The sequence below is a fragment of the Miscanthus floridulus genome, chromosome 15 (assembly GCF_019320115.1).
Source record: "Miscanthus floridulus cultivar M001 chromosome 15, ASM1932011v1, whole genome shotgun sequence".
In the NCBI taxonomy this organism is placed as follows: Eukaryota; Viridiplantae; Streptophyta; class Magnoliopsida; order Poales; family Poaceae; genus Miscanthus; species Miscanthus floridulus.
Genome location: NC_089594.1, coordinates 71,320,623 through 71,333,581, shown reverse-complemented (window position 1 = coordinate 71,333,581; position 12,959 = coordinate 71,320,623). Strand labels below are relative to the sequence as shown.

The 12,959-nt window shown below is 49.9% G+C and overlaps 2 protein-coding genes across 2 annotated transcripts; both read right to left on the bottom strand.

The window, feature by feature from the left end:
- Window positions 1–1,106: 1,106 nt before the first annotated feature.
- LOC136507625 (uncharacterized) lies at window positions 1,107–2,024 on the bottom strand. Its single transcript, XM_066502292.1, has one exon. It carries the CDS (start codon window positions 2,022–2,024, stop codon window positions 1,107–1,109), a length of 918 nt encoding a protein of 305 aa, XP_066358389.1.
- Window positions 2,025–4,995: 2,971 nt separating this feature from the next.
- LOC136508144 (uncharacterized) lies at window positions 4,996–6,153 on the bottom strand. The gene is made up of 4 exons (XM_066502775.1): window positions 6,030–6,153; window positions 5,744–5,874; window positions 5,450–5,488; window positions 4,996–5,353 (listed from the first exon to the last, which is right to left on the bottom strand). Exons 1-4 carry the CDS (start codon window positions 6,054–6,056, stop codon window positions 5,236–5,238), a joined length of 315 nt encoding a protein of 104 aa, XP_066358872.1. The 5' UTR covers window positions 6,057–6,153; the 3' UTR covers window positions 4,996–5,235.
- Window positions 6,154–12,959: the final 6,806 nt, after the last annotated feature.

Sequence of the window (12,959 nt, the reverse complement as noted above, 5' to 3'; positions counted from 1 at the left end):
CGATCATAGTGCCTGCCTCTGAAAATAGATTAAAAACAAAGAAAACCCACGAGCCCACCAGCGAGCCCATTTTTTAGCCCACCATCGAGCCTGCTCACAACCCCTTGCCCTTGTTGAGCTCCCAGGCACCGTCGTCGCCGACCCTACTCCACGCCAGCCATCGTTGCCGATCCTACTCTCAAGCCGCCGTCACTGAATCCTGTCGTCACGTTGCACACAAAGAGAGAGGAAGTTCTGCTTCATTAGATCTGAGAGGATAAGAGAGATCAGAGAGGGAGACAACAAGCTCTCACCGGATCTTGAACCGAATCCGTGCATCGGCCGGCTGGATCTACGAGCGTCGCCTCTGGGGAAGGCGTCAAGCCGCGCTAGCATCGCTGCTGAGGGCCCCTGAGAGAGCCGGTGTCGAGGAGACGCGTGAGAGCCGATGTCCAAGGTGGCGCGGGCGCCGCCGCCATGGGATATATGCGAGGGTCTACACGAGGAGCTCCACCAAAAGAGAGGTTGGGAGCTTGCGGTTTTTTGGAGACATCGAGGTCCAGCGGTGGAGGCATTATTTTCCATGGTTTTCTAAATGGGTCGGGCTGGTGGGCTTGGTGCCATTAGCAGAGGCTGGCTTCTCAAGAGGTCTTGCTCTGAAAATGGAATGAATTTACGGAGGGGTCATTTATTTGGTGTCTCCTAAAATAATTTGGTCGTTGTATATTTGGAAGACACGTAGATTTTGTACCCGCCTCCGTTAACCTAGAGAGCATGTCTCCTAAAATTATTTTTCTAGTAGTGTGTAAAGTATTTGAAGAATAAAAATCCATTTCAAAATTCCACGGTAACTTCACACCTCACGCACTTGCTTGCGGTGCTACATGTGTACCATTTCAATGCAACAGCCGGCACCGCGTGGCACGTCCACTTGTAGCTGACTTGTACTTATCGGACATGCATGCTACTGTACACTGTGTACCATGTACAACAAATATATACTAGTATACTTGCCCTGAATCAAATACGAGTATACTAGTACCAGTTCTAACTTCGAATGATACGATGAAAGCCAAACATGATGACGCAACTGGTGATGAGACACAGCAAGGACGGACAGTGGACAGCTACCCGCCGGAGATGAGCAGCTGGCCGACCGCCACGATCATGGCGGTGGGGTCCCCAAAGATGACGCCGATGACGACGCGTACGATGAAGCCGAGGACCCTGAGCGAGCGCTCCAACGCTCCGCCGCCGCGACCCCTGTGGCCCCGCCCTTGCCCTTTGAGCAGCGCCCTCAGAACCGAGGCCTCCACCGGAACCATGTCCTGATCGCGGTGGTAGACGACGCGGGAGGCGTCGACGACGACGCTCCCAGTCTCAGAGGCGCGCGCCGCCATGGCCTTGCCCAGGGACACGTTGGCTTTGGTGAAGCAGTCGTCGAAAGCGTCCCTGGCGCAGGCCACGTGCAGGAACACGTCGTCGTCGTCGCCACGCCCGAAGGAGCGGTAGGACCAGCACTTGCGGTTTACGCCGCAGCGGCGGCAGCCCCACTTGCACTTGGTCTTCTCGGTGCAGAGGGCGCAGCGGCGCTGGGGCACGTCGTCCTTCATGCGAAGCTCGAAGGAGAGGCCGGCCAGGTCGAAGGTCTCCGGCAGGCCCGCGCAGCACGGGTGCACGTCGTGTTCGAGGTCGGGGCAGTGGTAGACGAACCCGGTCGCGTCGCCACCGCACGCGTCGCAGAACGTCTGGTCCTCGCCGGGGAGGGGCTCGTGGAGGAGCACGAACCAGTGGCCCCCGATCTCCCGCAGCGCAGGCGCCAGCGCGCAGCTGATGTGGAGGTCCAGGTTGCATGCCGCGGCGCCGCGCTCGCACTCGTACCTCGCGCCGGTGCCGGGCAGCTTGCAGCCGTCGCACTTGAACTTGACGCCGTCGTCGTTGGGGACAAGCTTCAGGCCGTGCCCCTGGTGGAACGAGTGCTGGACTTGGGCGGGAAGGTCACGGTGGTCGGCGGCTGCGGCGGTGGGGCGGCTGAGCTTCGTCATGACGTACGTGTTGGGTTGCCTTGGTTCGATGGTGGGCGAGGAGGACGGTGTTGCTTCTGGCGTGTGGCGTCTGGTGGGAAGTCGATATAGATCCTTTTATACACGGATATAGGTCGGTGCGATGATTTCGAGTTAGAACAGCGCAACAAACGCTGGCTCGCTGGCTCACTAGGAGCTGACAGCCACACGTCTCCCTAAGGGCAAGTGCATTGGATATAGGTCCGGCCGGCGATCGACCTTATTTGGATTTTTTTGATTGAAAAAGACGCAGCACCGGCCGCACCACGTCGGCAAGGAATTGAATTGGCATCATGCATGATGGCTTGATGCCCTGATACCCAATGGTGCTTGCATTGAGAGACTGTTCCACAATTGCTGAGAAGTTGGAAAACCCTGTGCAAGACCGAACTGTGAGATGCACTCGCCACACCAGTACAGCACCCCGACCAGACGAAGTCGGCTTAGCTCTATCTAATTCAAGAGGGAGGAAGGAATCTTCCGCCGGGTCACCAGAGACGCGCTCTCGTACCAAACGCGCGTTGCGTGGCGCGTACGTCGTACTACGTTCCGACTCCGACACTGCTCTCCTCTTGCATAGATATACATTCTTCTTTACGAAGCAATGGCCAAAGCCGAACATGATATTAAAGATAATTTGCAGCAACGTTAGTAGAAATTACAAGGGAACAAAAATTCGTTTTACTCGCTAACTTTCCTTTCAAGGAAATTGTTTTCAAGGAAACTGTTGATGATGAATTGAGATCCCGGATCACGCATCAGCAAGGGCTACCATGTCTTATGTTGCAAACAACCTATTACACGCAGCAAACAACTCAAGAACCGACAAAACTGATCTAGAGATCGATTATGCCAATCTAGAGCCCGTCCTTCGCCGCAGAAGTCTGAGAACACCTCCCGGGAGGACCCATCGGGGAGATGCAAGGCCACCTAGTACATTGATGAATCTCACGGAGAGATGCAACGAACAGCAGGTGGGATGGAAAAAGGGCAAAACTTGGGTAATAGATGTAAAAAAAACGATTGAGTGTTGCATCATTCAATAGGCTGTGATCCTCTTATATATATATAGAGGGGATGGTCTTATTCCAATAGAAAACAAGTCGAAATCATGCTCTCCACATTTCCTACACAAAAATAGATCCAAAAACCGATTTGGAAAGAGATCGGATCAGACTACATCAGGGAAACTGGTCTAGCCGGTTCCCAAACCGGCTAGGCCGGTTTTGTCATGGCTTGGCTAGCTTCAGGCAGCAGCCAGCATAGAGGAGCAGGCAATCGGCCTGACCGGTTTGACAGGGCTGGACACCTCTTTCTCCTCTTCTTTGTTCCCTGAAGCTCAATGTGATGATCCAAAATATGATTTAGGACCCTTCTTCATTATGAACATTATTGTAAAGTCCTTTGGTCATTTTTGGTCAACATATGCCCCATGTTTTTAGGTGAAACTTTAGGTGAACCTAAAAACATAAGAAAAACCAAATAGCGACGCTGTCCAACTCATCGGCTGTCTAGCAACTAAGGGCAATGTATACATCGGCCATACATGTTCTAATGGCGATACATGTATCAACGTTTGTTTGACCAGCACTTTAGACTTCTTGCCAAACACTTAGTAAGTATTTTTTCAAATACCTCCTGTTAATTGCTCTAGGGAGACGATCACCTTACAACGTCTCTAGCGTATATGAATTTTCAAACACCACTTTGATCATTTTCAATGGGCCTTCCCAGCTAGGCGACCACTTGTCAAACTTGATTCTCTTTGTCCCAAGAATAGTCTTCCACACTAAATCTCTAACCTGGAATGATTTTGCTTTTTCACTTTCTTGTTATATGCCCAAGTAACTCTAGCTTTATCCTTCTCAATCTCCTTTAAAGCTTGTATTCTCTTATCATTCACCTCAACGATATTGTCAATCATTAGACCATGATACATAACAACAGATAAATAATTTTTTTGCAAGTCTATATGCATCCAAATTTACTTCGACAGGTAATACGGCCTCTTGTCCATAAACAAGCTCAAAAGGGACTAACTTTAGTAACACTATGTCTAGAGATATGATAAAGCCTCAGACAAGACCTCACCAATCTCCAAGGATTGTCCTCAATCTTCTCTTAATTAACTTGATCAAAGTCTTATTGCTTGATTCAACTTGGCCATTAACTTGAGCATAATATGGAGATGAATTGGGTAGCTTAATCTTATATAATTTGGCAAAATCCCTCACTTCCTTTGACCGAAAAGAAGTTCCTTGATTCGTAGTTAATGTCTAGGAATACTGAATCTATATATTATGTGCTCGGTAAGGGCAGTCCCAATGGTTGAAACTATGTGTGATATCCAAAAGAACCACGTCAGAAAAAACCCATCTATAGAAACTACCTCACCCAATAGAGGTGTCCTCGCTAATGAATATTAGACTTCTCTCTCTCTCTCTCTCTCTCTCTCCCTCTCTCCCTTATCCCTTCCTCTCACCGATACTCTCGCTCCTCTCGTTCTCTGCTTCTTTCCCAACCTCATAGCGACGCACACACACACGGCGGCGCAGGCGAGTGCGGTGGCAGGCGACGAGTGCGTATTGCGGTGGCCAACAAGCTCATAGTGGCGGCGGGCGAGCGCTCGCGACGGCCGGTGAGCTTTCGTGGTGGTGCGGGCCAGAGAGAGTGCATAGCAGCGGCGCGGGCGAGCCCTTGCGGCGGCCGGCAGGCCATAATGGGCCCCACCTAGATAGAAATGGCTAGTTTCCTCCCAACGCTAAAATCACCATTTCTTCGTGCCTCGGTTCAAGAGCAGACGTCGTTTCCTTGAGAGGTTTTTCTATTTTTCCTCTCTTTCCTTATTAATTAGACTGCCATGACATTTTACTTAGTTGGCAAGTCATTTAATAGAGATAGAAACCACAATTAATTCCCCATTGAGAGTGCCCTAATAAAACCACACATGTCTGACCGGGTTCACAACATGCTCTGCCTGCCTCTAGTCTGGATCAGACAAATGTAAAAACTGAGAAAGCAGGAGGCCCATAAATATCTCAAATTGTGCATTTTAAATCCGGTTTTTGATGTGCGAAGGAAAGGTGCTTAATAACAAATTAAAAGAAACTCAACTAAGGTCGATAGTTGCTATACTACCAGGAGAGAACAGATCCACAGAGTGGCATGGCACACGCATATAACAATATAGTTATCAGTTATCGCATTGCAGACTCGAAGAGTCCAAGGTCACCAGAGGCAATTCTAAAAGTTTCCATAGGTCAGGCTCCTCTGTGGTTGGGTAAACCCAATAGGGTTTGTGCAGTGGCCATCTGTCATTCAACAAATGATATTTCAGAAAAGAAAAGATAAATTCAGGTGAAAGATTGCAACAAAACCACTCCCTGAAAATGTGTTAGAAAGAACACCTGCTTGGACTAGGCTTGATGTTTTCAGCAGCCATGATCCTACCAAATAAACACACAAAACAACTGTTTACACATCTATCTATGATAATAGAATTAGAATAGGCATAGCACATGTACACATTAACACAAGGTTCTTAATGAGGGTAGTCTTAGCGTCAGAAGCTGTGATATTTCAAATTGGCATGGCTTGCAAGTTCAGATAGGAGAGTGAGCGAAGTGGGGAAAGTGAACGACATAAGTTGCATGAGTTCCATGCCATGCCATAAAAAATCAACATAGATATTGAGAGCATACCCTCTTGTCTCAAATTGCCCGAGGCATTCAAGAATTACATTTCTAGGCAGGAATGGGGTTTCTTCCTCGCCACAGAAGTTCATGCCAAGGAAGTTACCATTGAAATCAACAAGGGGCCCTCCAATCCCAGCCTAGCCAAAAAAAAAAAAAACAGTGACAGTGAAAAAGATGTCCACGTAATGCCTAGCACATGTAGTTCAATATGCAGCTAGTGACTGATTAGGTGCTAGCCTGATGAAACAATTTATATCCGTCCCGTAAAAAGTAAGAGAAATGAGCAGTGTACCTTAGTGATTTTACAGGTGGAGATCATAAGCTCATCGGAACCCAAATTGCTCTGTTTATCAGTAACTACTCCACGCGTGGCTGTTAATCTGCCACTACTGAAAACACGCCCCACAGTTACCACCTCTCTAGTCTCTACCAGTCTCAGTTTCCATTGGATGGTAGAGATTTGCTGCACGAGAATCAGGGCAGACTATGTTGTTGACAACAGCAATGTTGTAATGTAGATTATAGTATTGCAGCGTCCCATCGACATATTGTCCATTTGGAAAGTGCACTTTAATCTGCAAAGATGGGAGTTAAATCAGAATGGTAAATGAACATGCGGAGCATTACAAAATGAATGGCAAACCCACCTGCAAGTTCTCAACAACTGCATTTTCATCGTCCGAAGACCTGACCAAACTTGCTGATGTCAGCACACTCGTATGTAGATCGTACTCTATAAGTATGCCTGAGCATGCAAACCACCCTGTTTTCCCTATGCAGAACATATTTCAGGTCATAGCATATCAGTCATTACTGAAGTGGAAACCAAATGACCAAGTCACAGTACAGTCACCTTTGAATGAAGAAAGTGAAACTACATTCTGAGACAAATTTGAAGCGAGTTCCACACTGAGTTCATTCATGAAGTCTCTTCTATAGTCACGCGATTTGCAGAATCTCTCTTCAAAAGAATTAACCAGGTGCATGCCAGCTGGTTGAAGAAAACACAGTAAAGCACAACAGTGAGAGTTAGCATAGCTGGCAAAAGCATAAAAATGGGGAAAGTTTGCAAAATCTATAGCATCTACTCACTGCAGATTGTAGTTGGCAAGGGATAATTCCGTCTGCGTAGATCATCATGCATCATATCAACAAATGCTATGGCAAAAGGTTCGCAGTTAGCACTTTAAGCACTGACAGAAAACAACAGCAAAGTATGTCAGAATTACAAGATGCCAAGTACAACTAATAAAGCTGATGTCCTTCCATACTGGTAGAAATTATGGACACATAAATCAGTAAGAAACACCAGATATGCATCAACTTACATATGATTCATGATTTCAATATTTATATCAGCCATAAAAGAAATTCACCTTGTGAAAAGAAGCCACAAGACGTTGGCGGGGAAGGGTCTATGGGGCCTACAATAGAAAGGATGAGTCAAAGGAAATAGCAATCTGAAATTGACAAATTGGAATAGCATACTGAAACTAATGAACGAGGGGTCGTCGAGGCCGAGGCCGACCTCCTTGACTTCCTTGGACTTGGCGGAGGCACGAGGAGGCTCTGGGATCTCCATGTCATCAGCAGACGCCATCTTGGCTTCGGCGACCATGCTAGCCATCTGGATGGAGAGATCGGTGGCTTCGGCGAGGGCGAGACTCTCTGTCTCGCAGGCGTAGGCGACGGAGAGGTTGGCCCGCAGAGACAGGACTCCTATGGGCGAAGGCATCTTCAACACCAGATACGCGTAGTGTGGAACGGCCATGAACTTGGCCAGAGCCGGACGCCCCAGTATGGCATGGTAGGCGGTGTCGAAGTCGGCGACGTAGAAGTTGATATTCTCGACACGGTAGTTGGTTGCCGTGCCAAACTGTACTGGTAGGGTAATCTCCCCAAGCGGTCTGGATGCCCTGCCAGGTACCACGCCCCAGAAGGAGGAGTCTGAGGGCATGGGATCTATTATCCCGAGGCCTAGCTCCCTTAGGGCCCCGGCGAAGAGTAGATTCAAAGCGCTCCCACCGTCGACAAGGACTTTTCTGAAGAGTACCTTCTGGACAGTCGCGTTGAGGACGAGGGGAAAATGCCCTGTGTAGGGTATGTCCGCCCACTGTTCGGCCCTGCTGAAAGTGATGGGGACTTCGGACCATGGGCGATAGCTGGGGTTGACGGTAGTTTCCTCTGAAGCGACGACGAGCACTCGTCGGGCGGTGAGCTTCCGTTCCCTTTTGCTCTCGTTGGAGGCGAGGCCCCCAAAGATGGTGGCGACCACCTTGTCATGGTCCTAGAAGGCATTGTTATTACCCCCAGGTGGTCGGCGGCCTCTGTTCCCACCATTGTCATCGTCGTACTTCTTGTCCTGGAACTCCTTAGCCAAACCAAGGCAGTCTTTCATCTTGTGTTTGGCGTTCTTGTGTAGGGGGCACGGGCCGTCAAGGATCTTCTTATACTGCTCATCGTAGTTATGCTTGGCGCGTGGCTCATTGACGTTGGCAACGATGTGGTCTGGTCGGCGGCGGCGATTCTAACCAGGCTTGAATCCTTCTGTCCGATCACGTCCGCTGTCCCAGTGGAAACTGCGGTCGTCGTAGCGGCGGTCGTTGTGCTGTCGGTCGTCGGTGCGGTCATCGTAGCGGCGAGGCGGGCGATTAGTGCCCGTATCTTCATTAAAACACACCTCAGCTTCCTCGGTGTCGGCGTACTGGTTGGCGGTCATGATCATCTCGCCGATGCCGGTAGGTGGCTTTCTGTTGAACTTAGAACGGAGCTCGCGGTGATGAAGTCCTCGGACGAAGGCGGTGATGACTTCGGCTTCCGTGATGTTGGGAATAGAATTTCTCATCTCAGAGAAGCGTCTAATGTAGCTGCGGAGGAGCTCGGACGGCTTTTGGGTGATGCGGTTGAGATCATGCTTGGTGCCCGTCCGCCTGCATGTAGCCATGTAGTTGTCGGTGAAGACTTTCTTCAGCTCTTCCCAAGATCCGATGGAGTCCGGGGCAAGGCTTGTGAACCAGCTCATGGCGGCTGGCGTGAGCATGACGGGGAGATAATTTGCCATGACGTTGGTGTCTCCTTCGGTGACGTGGACGGCGGTGGCGTAAGCCTGCAGCCACTGAGTTGGGTTCATCCTTCCTTCATAGGGCTCGACCCCGGTGATGTTGAAACCACGGGGCCACTGGAGTGTTCGGAGCACCCTGGTGAACGCTGGGGGCCCTTCCGGGTTGTTGGCGCCGGTATCTGCAGCATTGCCGACGACGATCGGCTCCAGAGCTGAGTCCGGATTACTGTACTCTCGCTCGTACTCCTGGCGGCGTTGTACTTCATCTTCATGGCGCCCGAAGCGATGTTGATCGATGCGCCGTCGTGCATCCCGGAGGTTACTGAGGTGCACTCGGGCGTCCTGTTCGACCTCTTGGTCGTGCTGGCGATGATGCTCGGCGTGGTGGCCTCTAGCTCCCCCCTGGGGAGGTAGTGACTGGTTGGCAAACCAGCTTTGACTAGGGCAGCGATTGGATCTAGGAACGACTAATCGGTGAATCGTGCTTGTTGAGCACGAAGGTCTCTGATCCTCTCAGATCTCATTAACTTGACAGTGTGCCGCTTTAAGCATAGCAGCGACCTTAGCGAGCTCGTGCGTCTACAGGAGGTGTGCAAGCTCGTTGGCGGCCATCGCCAGATTGGCGCTCGGAGTCTTGAAGACGTCATGGCCGTCAACGCGGAGGAATTCTTCGTCGAGGTTGCAATGGAGGGGCCTTCCTTGCGAGTCGAACTGGTTATCACGAGCGGCCTCGGCCATCAAAAGGGCGCGCTCGTTATCATGGCGTTGCGCATGGTTGATGTTCCTGTTTTCACGAGCGACGCGTTCCTCATCTGTTTCGCCATTCTGAGGGGGGCTGTCGATGCTGACGTTGAAGATTGCGCCACCCCGGAAAGGTGGGAGAGGGGGTTGCTCGGTGAAGGTCTCGGCAAGGTCTCCGTGGAGCCTTGGGACTTGGAGTCTGGATTTTCCTCCAGGTTGGTTTGGAGGGATGTTCTGGGACCCTGGCTGGCGTGCAGCATGTTGACGGTCGACGGGAGCTGGTCGGCGATCTGGTCGACGAATTTGCCCCTCAGGGCGTCTTGATATGTAGCGGCGGCGTTGGCGAGCCCGAAGGGCAGGGCGGTGGGCCCCGAAGCTTGCCGAGCACCGAGCACCGACAGATCGGGATCAGAAGGTGGTCGGTGTTGAACAAGGGTGTCCAGAGCCGACTCAGCAATGGAGAGGCAATTGGCGAGCTTCAGGCCAACCCGATCAATGGACTCGATCAGATCGTCATTGTTGACATGCCTCCTCTGGTAGCGAGGAAGCGAGCGGCGAGTAGCTGATGAAGACGACCCCAGAAGTGGTTCTGAGATTGGATCTGTAGTCGTAGGTGCGGGGGTGGTCGACGCAGAACGGATCTACACCGGCTCGAGGAGCTCTCTGACTCCGTCAGCGTTGATGACCCACGTGATGGATCCGACTGTGAAGATCTGGCTGGGCTGCGGGAGGGACGAAGAGCCTGCGAAAAAAGTCATCTTGTTCGATAAGGAAAAAGCACACATACCCCTACCTGGCGCGCCAACTGTCGACAGAATATCATCGGCAGTCCTCCGAGGGGTATCCCACGAAGGTAGATTGATCGGCAGAGGAGCGTGTAATCAAGAACAAGAAGGCAACAGAGACACACGAGTTATACAAGTTCAGGCCGTCAGTATGATGTAATACCTTACTCCTGTGGTCTGTTGGTTTGTATTAGCTATCGTATGATACGCCATGATTTTGTAGGGGGTCCCTGCCCGCCTTATATAGTCCGGGGAGCAGGGTTATAAGTCGGTTAGATTTGAGAGATAACCGGAAAGTAATAACAGATTACAAGAATCATGGGATCGTACGTATCCTAACAGATCTCGTAACATCTTCAGGATATCTTCCCCATGTCTTGCGGGAGGCGCCGAGCAGAATCGTGCCCCGCAAGGCTTCTTCTTGTGGGCTGGGCTGCCCCTGGGGGCGTAGCCCATGTGGTCTGCCGTGGGTATCCGGGGTCGTACCCCCCACAACCACCAAGTGTGCACCACCATGTGCAAGTATGTTAGCATTTTCACAAACATTTTTCAAAGGATTAGTTCTCTTTTCACCACGCCACTCGAACCTAGCAACCATGTAAAAGTTAGATCACTCGAGTGGCACTAGATGACCGATATGCAAACAAGTTTACCCCTCTTGATAGTACGGTCATCTATCCTAAGCCCGGTCATAAACTTCTCTACACACCTATGATCGGTGAAATAAAATGCCATATATGTTATACCTTTACCTTGCGCATTTCATTCTATCTCCTCCGTTGTTGATGCTACACAAGCACCAACCTCGATCAACAAAATGATATGATCCACTTCATATCATCACATGACCTTATTGGTTCATCGATCTTGACCTCACTTGCTCTTCACCGTTGCTTCGGTCCATGGGCGCCAAGTCTTGCTCAAGCTTCCCCGCCATGCGGTTTATCGCTTCAAAGCCTCTGACTTGCCCTTCACACTTGCAACCGGTCCATCAAGCCAAGTCTTGTCTTGATTTTCTCCACCTAGTCCTGACTCCATGTCATGTTTCATATGCAATGAGCTCCTTCATCACATATGTGAGCTTTGCAACATCTCCAAGCCATTTTCAGCTCCATGGCATGTGTTGCTCACACAAGTGTACCTATGGACTAATTACCTGTGTATCTCACATTTAACACATATTAGTCCACCTAGGTTGTCACTCAATTACCAAAGCCAAACAAGGACTTTCCAGCCGCCTTGCCGCTGTAGGGCATGTGGTTTGGTTTCTGTACTGCCGCGAGTCGATGATTGCTGGTACCTAGCGTGAACTGCCGCGATGCAAGTTTCAGTGCACAAGAAATGGGGAGAGATATAGATAGAGATTTATTGGAAAAAGAGAAAGATGTTTTGGGTAGTGAGAATAACTGTACAAAGACGCCCTAGGGCGCCGCTAAGGCGTCTATGTAAAACTCTTCTACCCCCTAGGACGTCGCTAAAACGTGTTGTATTAAACTTTTACTACACCAAACCTTTTGCGTGATTGAGAAAAAAGAATAACAATTAATTTAGCACAAATGTTGAATGCTAATTAATGGTCAAATATTATGAGACATAGGGAGTACAAGTTTCTATCTTGGAAAAGTTCTCCTAACTCCTTTGTAATGCGGTAAATGGTTTAATATAATGAGTCCCTATTAAAAAGGTTCTTATCTAATATCATTCAGCTGGAAGATTTTTGTAATAAATCCTATTGACACTACTGCATTAGGTGTTTTCAAAGATGGGCAAAACAGGTTTCCACGAGTCGCCGTTAATCATTTTTTTTCCAGAGGCGATCATAGTGCATGCCTCTAAAAATAGATTAAAAACAAAGAAAACCCACGAGCCCACCAGCGAGCCCATTTTTGAGCCCACCGTCGAATTTGCTCACAACCCCTTGCCGTTGTTGAGCTCCCAGGCACCGTCGTCGCTGACCCTACTCCACGCCAGCCATCGTTGCCGACCCTACTCTCAAGCCGCCGTCACTGAATCCTGTCGTCACATTGCACACAAAGAGAGAGGAAGTTCTGCTTCATTAGATCTGAGAGGATAAGAGAGATCAGAGAGGGAGACAACAAGCTCTCACAGGATCTTGAGCCGAATCCGTGCATCGGCCGGCTGGATCTACGAGCGTCGCCTCCGGGGAAGGCATCGAGCCGCGCTAGCATCGCCGCTGAGGGCCCCTGAGAGAGCCGGTGTCGAGGAGACGCGTGAGAGCCGGTGTCCAAGGTGGCGCGGGCGCCGCCGCCATGGGATATATGCGAGGGTCTACACGAGGAGCTCCACCAAAAGAGAGGTTGGGAGCTTGCGGTTTTTTGGAGACATCGAGGTCCAGCGGTGGAGGCATTATTTTCCACGGTTTTCTAAACGGGTCGGGCTGGTGGGCTTGGTGCCATTAGCAGAGGCTGGCTTCTCAAGAGGTCTGGCTCTGAAAATGGAATGAATTTACGGAGGGGTCATTTATTTGGTGTCTCCTAAAATAATTTGGCCGCCTACGTAGATCGTTGTATATTTGGAAGACACGTAGATTTTGTACCCGCCTCCGTTAACCTAGAGAGCAATGTTTCCTAAAATTATTTTTCTAGTAGTGTGTAAAGTATTTGAAGAATAAAAA